Consider the following 18,769-nt stretch of genomic DNA (forward strand, 5'->3'; position numbering starts at 1 on the left):
AAAGCTCACAGAATTTAATAGTTAAAAAACAAAACACCCAAACTATGCAAACCTACGCAAAAATAATGTGATTTTAATTACAGTATATAAACATACATTGCATAAGCCTGCCACAACGCAAATGTCATTTTCATGTGTATGGTCATGCTCCAAGAAAATTCCTTATTTGTTAGATATTGCTTTAACCAACTGCAGAGGTAGAACCCTTCAGGAAAACACCTCCCTGTCTCACAAGGATAATTACTCAGTTAGATTTTATGCCAAACAGAGGAGGAGGTGACTAGCAAAACACAGATGCACAAAGAAACAGAAAAGGAACAAAAGCCTCAGGAATCAGCATCCTAAGTGAATAAGCGGGTAGGTGGTCACTTTGAAAAACTGCTCCACTGAAGCCTTAAGAAAAATGAGGTAGCCATTACTAACTGCATTGGCAGGAATCCTTTCATAAACTAGTTTATTCACCAATTAATAAGCATGCTGAATCAGTGTCTTAAGCCAGAAGGCCAATGAAACAGCCAAAGCTTTTTGACCCTTCCTCGGTTCAGAAAAATGCATGAACTGATAATCACCCTATTTGTATAAGTTAGGAGATTATACATAATTTCTGAGGACCCTCGCCACATACAGGTTGTGGAGAAGCCTCTTTGACAATGAAACAAAAAGAAAATATATTACTAACTCCTGTTTTATGGAGGAAGTGGAAGAACTCTTAGACAAAAGGGTATAGAAGAGAATGAAGACCACCTTATCTAGATGCAAAATCAGAAACCAGAAAGTCAGGCTGTAGAGGAAGTGTCCAATGTTCACATCACCTTTGAAAGGGCTATGTGTATCACTACTGCCTACTAATGATGGATTATGACTGTGATCCTCAGGAACATCAAGACCAAGGAAAAAAGAGAAGCTTGTTTTCCCACCGACCCACCAGTATGTAAAGACAGCCTTGGCACTGGGTGCAATACTTGTAATATTCATTTTGAAATGAAAACCCATTATATTCATCTGGTTAACACTTGTGCCCAGAAAGGTGAACATTTTCCCAGCTGAAGTGTCTTTCAACTGAGAAAATAGGCCTCCCTGTTGTCCACTCACAAACTGTGAATCATGGACAAATAGTCATTATTGTCCTCTGCCCAATGGAGAATCTTGGAGACCTCTGCCTTGACACCCAACTTATTCCTCTTTGGTAATTGACATTGGCCAGAGCTGCTATCAGACTGGAGACAGATAGAAGTGACTTCCCACACCAAGCATATAATGGGTAACCCACTTCACTGGAGCTCCTTAGAAACACAGGGTGCACACAAGAGCAGGTTCAGAACAAAAGTAATAGTGAATAGTCACCAATGCAGCTTCACAATGGGCACCCTGCTGCAGAGTATACCCTGAGGATGGTCCCTCCATGCTGGTGAATACATAGTGGCATTGCACAGTGAAACAGGAACCGCCAGAGAGTAGCAAAGGAACAAGCATAAAGGCTGACATTACATATATTAAAACCTTTGACAGTTCTTTATCAGTAGTCTTTAACCTTTCTGAATTGACTTTGATAAAATAGCCTCAGAGTAAAAAGTTCATTTAACAGGAGAACATTGATGTAGAAAGTGGTAACATTTGCAGATTTCTATAAAGTTCATCATGCTAGATAACTGCTGAGGTAGAGTCTCTTAGAAGATGAGAAACGTGTACAGTGGCTACTATTTTTTTCTGTTCTGCCCTGTTTTGATGTATATGATTTTGAGATATTTTCTACAGATATCTTATTGATTTAGATATGTACCGTAATCTGTTTTTTTCTATGAAATATACTTATTGCAATCAAGCCTATTAACTTTTTTAAGGAGGATTCTTGTAATTTGATTTGGATCTCTCAGGAGTGCGGATCTTACAAGCTCTGAATATTCATATTACACTGAATGTTCGAGGGACTCTGAAAAGTGAGCACCACTAAGAACATTATTTTCTATTTCGTTCTGCTGGGCTAGCTGCGGTTCTTTGTTTTTTTTTCTAATAGTTCACCAGGGAAGAGAAAAAATCTACACCATGAAATTGCTTTTGGGAGAAAGTGGAAAGATAAAGTGTTATATAAGACTGCTTTTACCCCCTAGTTGGGGTAGCAATATCCCACAATTAATAGATGCTAGTGGACCATGGCCACATTAAGATGAAAATGTATACATAATCATGATTAGACATCTGCGTCTACAGACCTTGCAAATAAGTATTAAAATAGTGGGTCACTTGTTGGATACCCCTAGTTAGTAGGGTGACCCCTTCTCATTTTACAACTCAACAACGCATAAGTACTAGTAAGTTTCATTTTTTTTTCTTTTGATCAAGTTAGTGTTATCTGTTAAAATATATATATATATATATATAAAACATAAAAATAATTACTTTTTCTCAATTTATCTGTGAACCAAGTGACCGAAAAAAACTTATCAGTGTACTGCAAAATATGTACAAAATATGAAACTATCTATATATTTTGCTGTGCACCAATTGGCCCATTTTGGTTTGTCTGATTCATTTTACCGAACTGGGTTTTCAGTACTGAAATTTGGCTAAGCCAAAGCACCACACAGCCGAAATGTTGGCTTCCCGAAAAAAATTACCGCTTGAGCTGAATTTTCTTACTGTTTAAACAACTAGTAACATTCAACTTGCTTTACAGGTTCTGGTAATGTTTGTGAATATTACCCTTGCTCCTTCTGGTCTTTACAATATTGCAAAAGCAAATGTCAATGCTCCGATTTAGCGTGATTAGTTTTCTAAAAATTTGAACACCAGTTATTTTGCTTAACCCCTTAAGGACACATGCCATGTGTGACATGTCATGATTCCCTTTTATTCCAGAAGTTTGGTCCTTAAGGGGTTAATTTACTATACAATGAAAACAAACAGAAATGAAAATAACGTATTACCTTCTCAGAAACATCTGTGGCTTTTTGTATGACCTCATTCATTAGCATCCTATACACCTCATCAACAAACTTTTCTCCAGCATGGCTGTCAGTTATTGGTCCATTTAACACAACTCCATCCACGAGCACTGCATTCTTTTTCATGTTCCTTGTTTCCTGAGTGTTAGAGTCAGCTGAAAAACAAAACAACCCCAGTTAGAATTGCTATGCTTCTGGGGAATCAGCTGAAACACAGTATAAATTAGTGTTTTTGCTCAAGTAATGGCAGCATAATGGCAGCATTATGTTTTTTTATGGTTCAGTTGGGATGATACATAGTTTTTGGAAATTATGCTTGTAACCTCAATGAAAATGTAGAGCTTTTATATCTGGGTATAACAATATGCAGCACTGCATTAACAAAAAGGAGAACCTCAAGGAAAGAATGCCCATTATGTAGCATGCTATTTCAAATATGGCTGATAATTATTTCTGAAGACAGATGTTTAACCCCGACAATAAAGCAGTATATTAATTTCCAAAAAGTAGCTTGGAAAACAGAGGTATTGTTTTGGAATTTGTCCCCTGGGAAGGTGTATTATATATTGTGCATATATTATATATTTTATACTTTGTAAACACAATTGAGGTGTAATCCCACAAGGGCATCAGACATCAGTTAGTTACCACCATATTTAAATCAGGGTACGGACAATTAAAAAATTACATCACTAGGAGGTCTATCTCCAATAACAATAGCAGATGTATACTCAGTTAAAGAAGTATAAAGGAGTAGACAGAGTATACCTCAACTATCTTTATTTGAGCTAGACCTCCTAGTGGTGTAATTTTTTGATTGTCCATACCCTGATTTAAATAAAGTGGTAACTAACTGACGTCTGATCCCCTTGTTGGATTACACCTCAATTCCGTTTACAAAGTATACAATGATATACACTGTGTGCAGAATTATTAGGCAAATGAGTATTTTGACCACATCATCCTCTTTATGCATGTTGTCTTACTCCAAGCTGTATAGGCTCGAAAGCCTACTACCAATTAAGCATATTAGGTGATGTGCATCTCTGTAATGAGAAGGGGTGTGGTCTAATGACATCAACACCCTATATCAGGTGTGCATAATTATTAGGCAACTTCCTTTCCTTTGGCAAAATGGGTCAAAAGAAGGACTTGACAGGCTCAGAAAAGTCAAAAATAGTGAGATATCTTGCAGAGGGATGCAGCACTCTTAAAATTGCAAAGCTTCTGAAGCGTGATCATCGAACAATCAAGCGTTTCATTCACAATAGTCAACAGGGTCGCAAGAAGCGTGTGGAGAAACCAAGGCGCAAAATAACTGCCCATGAACTGAGAAAAGTCAAGCGTGCAGCTGCCAAGATGCCACTTGCCACCAGTTTGGCCATATTTCAGAGCTGCAACATCACTGGAGTGCCCAAAAGCACAAGGTGTGCAATACTCAGAGACATGGCCAAGGTAAGAAAGGCTGAAAGACGACCACCACTGAACAAGACACACAAGCTGAAACGTCAAGACTGGGCCAAGAAATATCTCAAGACTGATTTTTCTAAGGTTTTATGGACTGATGAAATGAGAGTGAGTCTTGATGGGCCAGATGGATGGATTGGTAAAGGGCAGAGAGCTCCAGTCCGACTCAGACGCCAGCAAGGTGGAGGTGGAGTACTGGTTTGGGCTGGTATCATCAAAGATGAGCTTGTGGGGCCTTTTCGGGTTGAGGATGGAGTCAAGCTCAACTCCCAGTTTCTGGAAGACACCTTCTTCAAGCAGTGGTACAGGAAGAAGTCTGCATCCTTCAAGAAAAACATGATTTTCATGCAGGACAATGCTCCATCACACGCGTCCAAGTACTCCACAGCGTGGCTGGCAAGAAAGGGTATAAAAGAAGAAAATCTAATGACATGGCCTCCGCGTTCACCTGATCTTAACCCCATTGAGAACCTGTGGTCCATCATCAAATGTGAGATTTACAAGGAGGGAAAACAGTACACCTCTCTGAACAGTGTCTGGGAGGCTGTGGTTGCTGCTGCACGCAATGTTGATGGTGAACAGATCAAAACACTGATCAACCATGGATGGCAGGCTTTTGAGTGTCCTTGCAAAGAAAGGTGGCTATATTGGTCACTGATTTGTTTTTGTTTTGTTTTTGAATGTCAGAAATGTATATTTGTGAATGTTGAGATGTTATATTGGTTTCACTGGTAAAAATAAATAATTGAAATGGGTATATATTTGTTTTTTGTTAAGTTGCCTAATAATTATGCACAATAATAGTCACCTGCACACACAGATATCCCCCCAAAATAGCTAAAACTAAAAACAAACTAAAAACTACTTCCAAAAATATTCAGCTTTGATATTAATGAGTTTTTTGGGTTCATTGAGAACATGGTTGTTGTTCAATAATAAAATTAATCCTCAAAAATACAACTTGCCTAATAATTCTGCACTCCCTGTATAATATACCTTCCCAGGCAGATTACATCCTATTTTTTTAATTGTCCTTACCCTGAATAAGATTTAAATATGGTAGTAATTTACTGAGGTCTGATCCCCTTGTGGGATTACACCTCAATTGTGTTTACAAAGTATACAATGATATATAATATACCTTCCCAGGTATATTAGATCCTAATTTTTTAATTGTCCTTACCCTGAATAAGATTGAAATATGGTAGTAACTTACTGAGGTCTGATCCCCTTGTGGGATTACACCTCCCTTCCGTTTATGTGGTTTCAAGTTAGGGTTATCCCCTTTTAAGTTATCCACAAAACCCTTAGTGCATTGGAGCACTTTTTGTGTATCTGCTGTTACTTTTTGTTCTTATAATTTATACTTCCACAGAGCACTGTAGACTTCACCAAGTACTTGTCCTGTGCAATCTCCAGCCAAACAAACATACACAGAAGAAGGGCACTCAATGATCTTCTTAAAAAACAAAACAAAAAACAACAACTTTTATTCGAGTATCCAAAACAGATATGAATATTTCGATCCTCAGCAGAGACCTTTGTCTAAATATATATGGCTCAAAACTTCCACTCAACAGTGAAAATCTAATCCTGGCAAGCAGTTAATTGTATCATTTTAAGATGAGAGAGAGAGAGTTATATACTGTCCTCAACGGAATACTCAAAACACCTTAGCCACTAAAGTCCACTATACTTTTTTTTTATTTTTCCTTTGTTGTGTGAAATCGGTCTCCTTGCTACCAGATTAATGGGTTAATTAACTATGTGGATCCTATGGGATTAATATACCACAAACCCCTGAGTTTATGGGATAAAATAAGATCCCATAGAACTTAAGATGCTCTCGACTGGTAGAATCTCTTCCAGACATGAACGGAGTCTGTTCTCTCTCTCTCTTTTTTTTTTTTCCAATGCATAATATTTTAATGCATTTTTATAGAACACATTACGAAAATTGGGGCTCAATTCCTTTTAATAGTGCCCTTTTAATCCTGTAGTCTGATATGATAGACATGATCTATTTCTGCAATGTTTGCAAAAAAAAAAAGTACTACAAAGCATTAAACTAGTGTTACCTCTCATTGACATCATTCATCTCACGCATCATTAACCCGTTCATCACCTGTTGAACTAAATCATGTTCTTCTTGCACAGAAAATTAAACTTTGTCTCTTTTCTTCCAGTCTGGATTGATTCCCTTAAAAATATAGTTTAAGGCTCTCAGGATTTTGCTGGTGTGAACATATGATTACGATTGTAAAGGATCAGTAGTCTAATGACTGGGTGATGCATACGGTTTCATTTATTTTATGTTCAACAACTGGAAACGTTCTTAAAATTGGAAAATGAGAGACTATTTTCATGTAGAGAATCTTCAGTTAACATAACTCAGGATCAGGAACACTGATGTATTATCAAAAAGAAATAGGCTAAGCCGTGGATTAAGGATTACTAACAACAAGGTGAGTTCAGACATTTAATTCTACGCTATAATACTGTAGAGGTTACCATTTAAGAAGATCATGCAAATGATGTGTGCTTTTATGATAAGGACATACGAAGAGAAAATATTAGATTTTCAGTTCTGATTGTACTTTGATAATAAGTATGTAGCCACAAATGTTTTATTACATTACTGAATTCATAAAAATAAAGTTGTTATGATTCCAGGAATTCCTTGGTACTTCCTTATTTTTAAGGGTTAAATAATTCACGAATGGCACTCCATACCCACTTTCAGAAAATAAGCTAGAGGAAGCCACCGACTGCCATTGATCAGGGACTCTGATGATTGGTTTAGACCCAGCTGATCCTCCCCATTCATAAAACAGCTTGAGAAACATAGGCGCCTTTAAAGTACAGCCAAAGATTAAGAAACTGACTTGCCAGGACTAAGGTAAATACTCAGCCATTTAACCATTTACCCAAGTTAGTGGAAGACATTATACTCATGGGCTGAATTAAAAGCCTTTATAAAAGAATGATTCTGATACAAACCGAACTTTCAGAAACTATATGCTTGACAATTGCAATGAATTTTATTTGTACGAAATGCTCAAAAGGAATTTTTGCACGTCTAATAGATAATTCATTACAAATATATATATATAAAAAAAATCTTATGAGGATGCAAGAAGGTTAAGTTAAAAGATTATTCCAACCACCATAACCACTTCTGCTTTTATAAGTGGTCATGGTAGTATGAATCTGTATGCGAAGCGTTTCTACTTGAACACTTGCATTTAATAGATAGTTGATCCTCCTTTCGCAGCAATAACCTCAACCAACCATTTCTGGTAGCTGCTGATTATACCTGCACAACATTCAGGAGGAATTTTGGACAACTCTTCTTCACAGCTCAGCCATCTTCTTAGGATGTCTGGTTTGAACAGCTCTCTTGAGCAGTACATGACTGGCCATTCAGCAAACCTAGTGGGCTGCGATGGCCATGGACCAAGGCTGACAGGGAGATTTAAAGGATCTCTCTAAACAGCCGATGCAAGGGTCAGAAGGAAGATTCGATTGGGGGAAGTGAACTGAGCAGCATGCAGGGCAGCCTCCATCTTTTCAAGAGCTCCAATATTGTCAGAGTGTTGGCATGGTAACCTGCAGCAACGCTCTGAACCACCAGAGTGAAACATGGCCTGTACCCTGCAGGGAACAGCACAAATAACTTATTCAGCTGGATCACCACACCAGGTATCTGCATGTCCACTCTCCCGTTGCAAGGTAAGAGGGAGAGGGGAGTAATTTTCTTTTTTTAATAATGAAATGTTTTTAAAGCCCCTATCCTACCCTCTATATACACACACATTACACCCCCTACACACACACACACGCAAACACACTACACGCAATCCATACCCCTTATATATACACACATTACACTCTCTGCACTCACATGCACACACTCCTCTATATCCACTATAAATACATACACTGTACCTCTATACATATACTGTACCCTAAACACATACTACACCCTCCTAAATGCACACTGCACACTAAACACCATATACACTCAATATCACACCTATACACATGTGTGCACTACAACCCCTATATGCACACACACTATGTGTCACAATGCCCCTAGATATACACAAACAGAGTACAGCTCCTGCATACATCTACAGGCCCTATAAACAGGCACAAACACACACTTTACAGCAGCAAAACACCCACTTCAGTCCCTAGCAGCTCCAATTCACGATGTGTCCTACACTGTAGTTAACCATTGGGATGATGATTTCTTGTTGGTATGCAGTGCCCTTTTTACACCATAGTGCTGCGTGTTCTTCCCAAATAACTCAACCTTAGTTTTATCAGTACTCAAAACATTTTCCAAGTAACTTTGTAGAGTGTCAATGTGGTCTTTGGCAAAGTGCAGGTGCTCAGCATTGTTTTTGTTTTCTGGAAGGCAGCATCTTTTTTTGTGGTGTCCTATCATGGACACCATGCATGTTCGATTGAATTAACCAGTTCTAATTAATTATTATTTGTCACTCTTCGGTTTTGTTTTTTTACTTTAGTGAAAATTGTGCAATATACACTTTGAGTCAGCCGTACTATTTCTAGGGCAGTATTAAGCATCTCCATTTATAGATAATCGCAATGCAATCCATATTTGTGTCTGTGTAGGGGAGAGGGTGATGGGACATGGTGACTGTATGTATTTGTGGGAAGAGTGGCTATGTGACATGGTGACTGTATGTGTACATAGGAGATGGTGATGTGACATGGTGACTGTGTGTGCGGGGTGATGTTACAGTGTGACTGTATGGCTGTGTGCGTGAGGGGGTAATGTGACAGGGTGACTTTTTGGAGTGTAGATTTTATGTGGGGAGGCTGTATAACCTGGCTCAGACTCCCAACACAGGACTGCTAGTTTTTATCTATTTATTTATTTTATTTATTTATTTTTAGGTGAGGCCCCGTACAAGTGATAGTGGTTCTGATCCTTTTTCCCTGGTAGTCCATTGTTTTCCCTGGTGGTAAAATGGGCTGCCTGTGGAAGTTGCCCTCTGACTGAGAGCAGACCCCTCGGAGTGCTCCTTCTAGTCTCTGTCCGAGAAGGAGCAATGCTCTCAGCCAGAGGGTAGCCTGCTGAGCATGTATCTCAGTGCCATGCAAAGAGATCTCTAGATTTCCATACCAGCCATGATGCACAGGGGGAAGGGCGGACGGAGAAGGTAGGGGAGCTGCAGGGTAGCTTGGGAGAGCCAGAGCTTGAAAGGTATCTATCAGGATTATTTACTAAAGTGAGAATTCAACATGAATTCAAATTGAATTTCAAATTTAAGGCAAAAATCACTAAACTAAAAAAATCTCTAAGTCAGTTATGCTTCAAGTTTGGCTTCTTTGCCCATACATTTTAAATTCTCTCTCTTTAGTAAATAACCCTTTTTGTATTTCTGAAAATTCTCACTTGAGTAAATAACCCTGTCAGTAAAATGTGGAACCAGCTGAACACAGACAATAAAAAAAAAAGAGATGCCAGGCTGCAATGTAGTGATACGCCATATATACAAATTACTCTCAATGCACTGAAAAAATATCCAAACTGTAAGGCAGAATTCCACCAATAGATGGCGCTGCACAAATCCCACATCCAGAATTCAATCTACACAGTAACTTTGTAGGATATATCTGCAGAATCATTAGAATTGTAATTGAAAAACAACACATGAAAAAACATGCATCTGCTGTAATGGGTTCACCTTTCCTGCCCCACATAATCTTTTGGAGAGAAATTCTTCCCAATAGATTATGCCTGGTGCGTTAATGTCCGAAGATATATGTATAAGCAATCTTTTATTAAGCAGAATAAGCAACTACATTACAAAATAAAACATTAAAAAAGAGCATTAAGAAAAATCACAAATAAAAGTTTTAATATATAGATTCATTATAAAGGTAATTAATTCTTAAATGCCAACACATTTTGTTGCATACACTAAATATGATAACCAGTGTTTGCTAAAAACATGAAAAAAAAAACATACAGAAAATATAGAAAAGAGGAAAAATAAATATTTTGACTTCTTACAAGGAAAATCTGAATCTGACAACAAGAGAAGATTATAAAGGCTGAGATTAAGTGCAAGTGTGTGGAAGTGTTTAACACATAGAGAAAGGAAAATGACAGAGCCCCCCCCCCCAAAAAAAACCTGCTGAAAAAATGCAAAATTGAAATAATAAGGTATGCCCTACAATTTGAACAAAACATTAATTTTGTGCGTGCTTGCTGCTCAGAGATATCTAAAAAGCAATTTACACAGTTTTAATGTATCAGTTATTTGTCCATTATCTGCAAAATAACAGGTTTAAAAATATGTTAAAGACTATGCATTATAACTCATCTTCCATTATTTCCTTAAAGGTAAATATTGCCATAGAAGAAACAACAATTTTGTCATGAATAGAAGGTGTCAAAAAAATATGCAAATGCATACTCAAACAGGCATATATGGAAAAGCAGTTTCCACTAGAATGTAAATACATCTACATATGAGCATAGTGCCCACAGTCCTTACGCCCTGAGCATAGTGCAAGTGGGGACAATTTCCTGGTGTAACCAAAGCGGTATCAGGGTAATAGTACATCTTGTTAATGGGCACTATTACATGGGTGGTGCAATTTCTGGTTGATAGCACTACCAGTAAGTAGTGCCATGATGTATACAAAATATAAGTTGCGCCAATATAAAGTCCAATTAGTCCACAATTGCTAGAGTCTGTTCTCAACTGGTAACCGTCCAGACTTCAAATGGTGGGAGTATATGAAAGCAGAAAATAACCAGTGATGGTGCGGAGCATATGGAACTAAGTGCAGGACATACAACAATAATGTATATGGTATTTCACTCACATTTGAGAGAGCTATAATATCAGCTCTGAGTTTAGCAGTACAACCCCCCCTGATTGATATGTAGATCTGGGGGCTGGTCCCTCAATGTGTGGTTTGATATATAAAAGATAAAAATGGCAAACAATAGTGTAATCAATTTAATGATGGTTGTAAAAGTAAGAATATTCTACTCACATGTGGTAGAGCAGTAGATCCTGCTCAGATGGTAGCGCTTGGGTGGTATAATCAATGATTGCATCAGGGATTCCATACAACCGCTTAGTTACAGACACCCTAATGAAGTGTTTCCTTCACACCGGTACTCGCTTGCATGAAAATCTGCACTTATTCACTCCAAGTCAGTATAAAATAATAATCAACAGATTAAAAAAAGAATGTGAGCAGCAAGCAATTTATCCAATAAAGTAATCTTCAGAATTTATTAACAAACATGAAGAGTGCATCAAATAACAGAGGGAAACGCATTGCAAAGTTACATTACTGCTGCTGTGCTCCTCTATTTTTCAATGTACTCTGCACTTTTGTGAATAAATCCTGAAGATTGCTTTATTGGACACATTGCTTATTCACTCTCTTTATTTCTCTGTCTTTTTTTTTTAACACCTACGTTGATATTACTACCACTTCAACTCAATGCCAGAAAGAGAATTCTACAGTAATTTTATTTTCTCTTTGAATATGCTAGCAGCTATTCTATGGTTTGAATGTATTTTCCAAATTTTCACCTGAGTTTCCTTTAAGACAATGTGTAAAGCAAATTATAAAAATCAGGATGGGGACACAGGGGCCTAGAACTGCTAGCCATTCCCCCTTCCCCATACCAAACAAACAACTCTGTTTGAAAAAGGCATAATTGCCATTAAATTGTATGAGATTGTTGGGGGCATCTGAATAGCGTACAATATTTTTTTTTCTCAAATACAATAATAAATATATTATTTTTTTTCTTTGTCAACAGGGCGAGTGTGAACAGGAAAATCTCAGGATACCAATGCAAAGAAACATAAAAAAGTGTGAGCCAATGGAAATAACGGGATGGCGTTAAATATACCAGTAGGTGCTGCACGAGGAAAGACGGGATACCGAGTTAGTATCTCTTCCATGGTCACAGATTGAACATATTTGAGGACCTTTGATATAGTGTTAATTTTGTCGACTAACAATTTTAGTCAAGTTTTAGTCAACTATAATTTTTGAGATTAAGTCAACTAAAACTAGACTAAAACTAAAACAATTCAGATGACTAAAACACCACTAGAACTAAAATGGCTTTTTAGTCAAAAGACTATGATTAAAACTAAGTTGAAATTTGCAGCCAAAATTAACACTGCACAGAGGGGCTGTGGAAGGGGCAAAAGAGATAAACCAGGGCTGGGAAGAGATACCCAGAGGGGCTGGGAGGACACAAATAGATACAGAGGGGCTGGGGAAAGGGCAAAAGAGACAGAGCTTTTAACTAAACCCATTTTTAGTCATGTTGACTAAAATCTACTGGAGAAACAATTCAAATGACTAAAACACTACTAAAAAGACTGACTAAAAAGAAATTTAAATTTGCCGCCAAAAGTAACACTACTGTGATATCCCAGTTTTAAGTTTGACGAGCTCAGGAGTACATTTCATAATAGCAAATAATCTAAAGAGGGAGTAGCTGTGACTCATCGACCTTCTTAGAGAAGTGGCAAGCAGATACTACTGCTCGGAATCTGTGCAGCTTGAGGTCAGTGTACCAGTATTGTGGAACAGTTGGACGTAGGCATAGAGTGCTCACAGATATCAGCTAAAATGATTTCTAATTCCCATAACCTGGTTAAACTACTCACCACTCACACAATTTTAGGGATAGTGCTATTTTTTTCCAACACATTTTATTTGTTTTATTTTCCTGTAATTATCGGTTTTAATCCAAACATCAATTCCAAGATATATTTTGACTTTAAAATGATCAATCACAATTATTATTCTATATCAAACTCAAAAGTTACATGTTCGATACAGTAATAATACATATCTGCTGCTCCATTCTTTCTTAGCAGATGTGCTAACAATGCAAACTCCATTTTGCTAGAAAGACTCTCCATTTAATTCAGATGGGCTTGTCACGTATGCTATGCTGAATCAAAATATGTGGCAAGTTAGATAGTAATTATTGGATTAATGTGCTGGCCTTGCTTTATCTAGTTTTAGCAAGTTTTTGTATCTACTTTGTTTAGTAAATGGGGTAATGTTTGATATCAAAGACCATACTGTATGTGGAAAATTAGAAACAATTAGATTAAGAAATATTATTGGTTATTCTGCATATTTAGTAGAAATATAAGTCTTTGTTCAATGTTTATAACTCACTATCCATACTGATAATTGGTTTTAGTTTGGATGAGCCATATTGCAAAATTAATAAACAGATCAGTCCTTAAAGGCAATACTTGGTCTGGCTTCATTTAATTCCCCACATTTAACGAACTGTGAGTGGGTTCCTACCACATTTCTAAATATCAATACTAGATATTTGACTAGGTGGTACACACACTTTTTTTGGAGGGGGTGGGGGATGTGTCCACCAAGAGATTTGTTTGTGAGTACGTCCTATCATGACAAAATGCCCACAGCAACAATGAAAAGAAAAGTAATAAATAGTAGGAGTTAAAAAACAAATCTTACTTAAAATCAAAGTACCAGACTTACATTAAAAAAATAGATCTAATATAGATATAAAATAAAATATATCTAAAATATCACAAAATTAAAATATTTAGCATAATATAAAATAATTTAAATATTTATCCAAAAATTAAATCATTTGAAAAGCGTAACCAACTATATTAAAATTGAGGCCAATGTCAGCTATACAACCAATGTTTCCTAATCTGAAATTCTTCTAAGCATTTTAAGATCTTTTTAGTACAACTATACCTATAAGTACTGTTTTTATTGCCTACATTTTGCAATATTTCTGGTTTTATCAGAAAAGAAAAACTACTATTTCCAACCACTGCAGCATTTCCAAAATAATTTACAATAAAGAGATGGAAGATTAGGTCTCTTGTTGCAGAGTCCGAAGATACTTGGCACTATATTTATTTCGATTTAAAATGACTCCACTACCAATAAGTGCAAGCGAGATAACAGAAGATTTAAAGCCACTTGGCGAATTTGCCAAAGAACATAAGATTTTTTTTTCTATAAGTTGTTTATCTGAGCTTACTCTTCCTTTAGTGTTCCATTGTATATTTGTTTATTTATTTATTTTATATGTCTATAAATATATATTAATATATAGTACATAGAAAACATAGAAACATAGAATGTGACGGCAGATAAGAACCATTCGGCCCATCTAGTCTGCCTAATATTTTTAAATACTTTTATTAGTCCCTGGCCTTATCTTAAGTCTAGGATAGCCTTATGCCTATCCCACGCATACTTAGACTTCCTCACTGTGTGAACCTCTACCACTTCAGCTGGAAGGCTATTCCATGCATCCATTACCCTCTCAGTAAAGTAATACTTCCTGAAATTATTTTTAAACCTTTGCCCCTTTTAATCTAAGACTATGTCCTCTTGTTGTGGTGGTTTTTCTTCTTTCAAATATAGTTTTTTCCTCTACTGTGTCGATTACCTTTCTGTATTTAAATGTTTCTATCATATCCCCCCTGTCTCGTCTTTCCTCCAAGCTATACATGTTAAATTCCTTTAAACTTTCCTTGTGAGTTTTATCCTGCAATCCATGAACCAGCTAGTAGCCCTTCTCTGAACTCTCTCTAAGGTATCAATATCCTTTTGAAGATACGGTCTCCAGTACTGCGTACAATACTCCAAGTGAGGTCTCACCAGTGTTCTGTACAATGGCATGAGCACTTCCCTCTTTCTACTGCTAATACCTCTCCCTATACAACCAAGCATTCTGCTAGCATTTTCAGCTGCTCTATTACATTGTCTGCCTACCTTTAAGTCATCAGAAATAATTACTCCTAAATCCCTTTCTTCAGATGTTGAGGTTAGTAGGGTATCAAATGACCTATATTCTGCCCTTGGGTTTTTACGTCCAAGATGCATTATCTTGCACTTATCCACATTAAATGTCAGTTGCCACAACTCTGACCATTTTTCCAGTTTACCTAAATCATTTGCCATTTGGCTTATCCCTCCTGGAACATCAACCCTGTTACATATCTTAGTATCATCAGCAAAAAGACACACCTTACCATCAAGACCTTCTGCAATATCACTAATACAAATATTAAGGAGAATGGGTCCAAGTACAGATCCCTGAGGTACCCCACTGGTAACTAGACCTTGCTTCGAATATACTCAATTGACAACAACCCTCTGTTGCCTGTCATTTAGCCACTGCCTTACCCATTCAACAATATTGGAATCCAAACTTAAAGATTGCAGTTTATTGATGCACCTTGATTATTGATGTGGAACAGTGTCAAAAGCCTTACTGAAATCTAGGTAAGCAATGTCTACTGCACCACCCTGATCTATAATTTTAGTTACCCAATCAAAAAAATCAATACGATTAGTTTGGCATGATCTCCCTGAAGTAAAACCATGTTGTCTCTGATCTTGAAATTCATGTGATTTTAGATGTTCAACAATGCTATCCTTAACATGGTTTCTATCACTTTCTCCACTACTAAAGTACATAGCAAACTACATACCAAGGAGTTGTGGTGGGGAGAACAGTGTGGATAAAAAACACCTGAAGTAAGTGGATAGTTAATACATTGCTAAACACAAATACACACTAGTCAAGCCATAAGACTTGCTTTTCCCACAGAAATCTCACTGTAACAGTGCTCTCACTACTGCAAGGGATTCTCTACTCCTGGATCGCTGAACACCTGTTCCTGGTTTCCAGATTAAGTGGCAATTATCCACCTATTTAAACTATGCCCTGCTTCAGCCTCATTGTCAGATCATTTGTTCCACTTTGTGAAAACTTGCTGTACGTCTGATTCCTGGTTTGAATCTCTGCCTGTTTCCCGTTTCTGCCTGTTTGCCGCCCGACCTGACTTTTGATTATGTTTTCGACTACTCTTTTGGATTATCCCTGCCGGTACTACGTTCTGGAAGCACTGTGTCTTTACAGCCCCAGTGCACTATCTCACAACCTTGGAGATTTCTACCTTGAGTCTCCTTGGTTTATGTTAAATTGCAAAGGGTGCTTTAACTCTGCAAGTCACACTCCTCATCAAGGTAAGATCCCTGACAATACATGGATTCCTTGTAGTATGTGTCTGCTGTATACAACAGCTTTGAAACACAACTCAGGAAGAGGAGCAAAGCCACTCATGGACAGCTCATCAGCATGAGGTTGGTTACTGACTTGCTATGGAGGCTTGGCGTTACTTGAAAAGTACATACCAAAAGAGTTGTGGTGGGGAAAAAAGTGTGGATGAAAACCCTTTCTACCTTAAGTAAGTGGATAGTTAATACATTGCTAAACACGTGTTTAGCAATGTATTAAAAAAAATAATAATATATATATATATATATATATATATATATATTATGGTATTGTCACTCAGACATAAATAGTCAGGCAACAGCATGTACACAATTGGACATGCAGGAAAAGACTGGTCTCGCAGAACTGAAAGGCAATTTGCAATGATAGTAGATACTGGGACATGCTAGTCCAGTATATAAAAGTAGGACAAACTCGGCTAGCAGTCATAGTATAACGTTGTAAACTGGTATGCCTGGCTGCCTCAATAGGAAGTTTTGGACCTCTCAGCACATAGCTTCTTCATCATTAGCCCAAGAATCTCTTAAGAAAAAAAAAAAAAAACTTACTAACCAGATGCATTAAATGAACCAAGGGGATGTGCATGTGGGGAGGGAGAGGGAGTCAAAAGAAGGGGGGAATTAGGCTGTCCTAGAAGGCATATGAGTAAGATTGAGTGAGATTATTCTTTGTATATTTATTTAACCATGCAACAGATGTTTTGTAAACTCTTCACTATAAATTGGTTGGGTTCCCAGCTCAGGTATTCACTACTGGCCTCAGCAATAAAGAGCCATGTCTACTCACTTCTCCTTCATCCCACTACCCCCCCCCCCCCACTACCCCCCCACAAAAAAAAACCTGCTTAGGACCCTGTTGGGTCTAATAATGATGGCAAGCTAGACATAACTGTAAGATCAAATCAGGACAGTTGGAAATGATGTATGCCAAGGTGATGTCCGCCTGAATCTGATTCTCTGAAGGGTTTTATTACAATCTCAGTGACTCGCGGCTTATAGCCAAATATTCATAGCTACATAATCCCGCAGTTTAGACCTTCATTTTTAAAATTGATATAATGATATGCCAGTCTGTGCCCATTTTTATGGCAAAGATTAGAGGATATACATGTTATTATTCAGTTTCTCTGGCATTCCCATTGCGCAATTTCTTGCTGCTATTCTACATTCATGTCTATGGCCTTGATTAAAAATTGCTGGATGAGCTTTTTCAAATAATGTAATGGTTTTGAAAAACTTTTCAAATTATTTTTTCAAAATATTACAATAGGAAAAAAATATTATAAATTAAAATAGTAAAATTATCAGGATATTACAAAATCGAAATATTTTCATAATATTCAAAAGTAAACTTTTATTCACCGTGATGTTGTATAGAATTAGGATAAGGTTTTAAATCCTCTCTTCTGCTATCAACTTCCTTGTGTAATTATATCTTGTGCGTATGTATAAATATGTTTGAACCCTTTGTTTAATGAATGTGTATTACTGAGCTTATTTATGTATTTTTATTATAACTAGTGTTTTAGAGTGTTTTTAAGAATATTTTTGATGTGTAAGATAAAATCAGATTAATTTGTGTTTGAAACATACACTGAAATAATTTTTGATGTTCAAGTATTTTTTATTTTTATTTATTTAATTAATTATTTTTTTTTATGGACAAAAACAAAAAGGGTCCTGTTTACTAAATAAATAAAAATTAATTGTATTGATGTGTTGTAGAAGGGGTACAATCCACCTTTGCATTGGCTGCTAAACAAGTTATAAAATTACTTTTGTTACTGTTTAATCTTAGTTTAAACAGAATGCCATTTATGTTTTTTATATACATTTGTTTAAATTAATATTATTCATTGAATATACCCTGTATGGACTATAATGCAATGTTTGCAAACAAGATGTTTTAGACATGAAAAGCTCTGCCACAGAAGGGAATCCTGTGTCTTTAAGAGAAAATGCTCGTGTGGATGAGTTAGAAGCCTTTCATCTTATCTTTCCAGGCAGACACCTTTGGCAGCTAAGTGCTTTGTCACCCCTCCATTTGAACTTGCAGCATTTCGGCTGGATCCTTGGACATTTTCTGGATTTCTACTGCACCAAGGGAGTGGTAATACTTTCAGCACACTGCTTATCGCCTACATATCCTGGACTCTGTTTGGATCCTTAGATGGAAAGTAGGATTTAAATACCATCTTTTTTTTTTTATTGTGTATGAGTTTTTTTTTAAA

At 36.8% G+C, this 18,769-nt stretch overlaps 1 protein-coding gene across 1 annotated transcript in view; it reads right to left on the reverse strand.

The window, feature by feature from the left end:
• The window catches only part of GADL1 (glutamate decarboxylase like 1), a 270,173-nt gene that overhangs the window by 216,902 nt on the left and 34,502 nt on the right, over positions 1-18,769 (reverse strand). The window contains exon 2 of the mRNA XM_063452215.1: positions 2,925-3,097. Within this exon, the coding sequence (XP_063308285.1) occupies positions 2,925-3,097 (173 nt within the window). The remainder of the gene's footprint in view (positions 1-2,924; positions 3,098-18,769) is intronic.

Source organism: Pelobates fuscus, chromosome 4 (genome assembly GCF_036172605.1).
Source record: "Pelobates fuscus isolate aPelFus1 chromosome 4, aPelFus1.pri, whole genome shotgun sequence".
Lineage (NCBI taxonomy): Eukaryota > Metazoa > Chordata > Amphibia > Anura > Pelobatidae > Pelobates > Pelobates fuscus.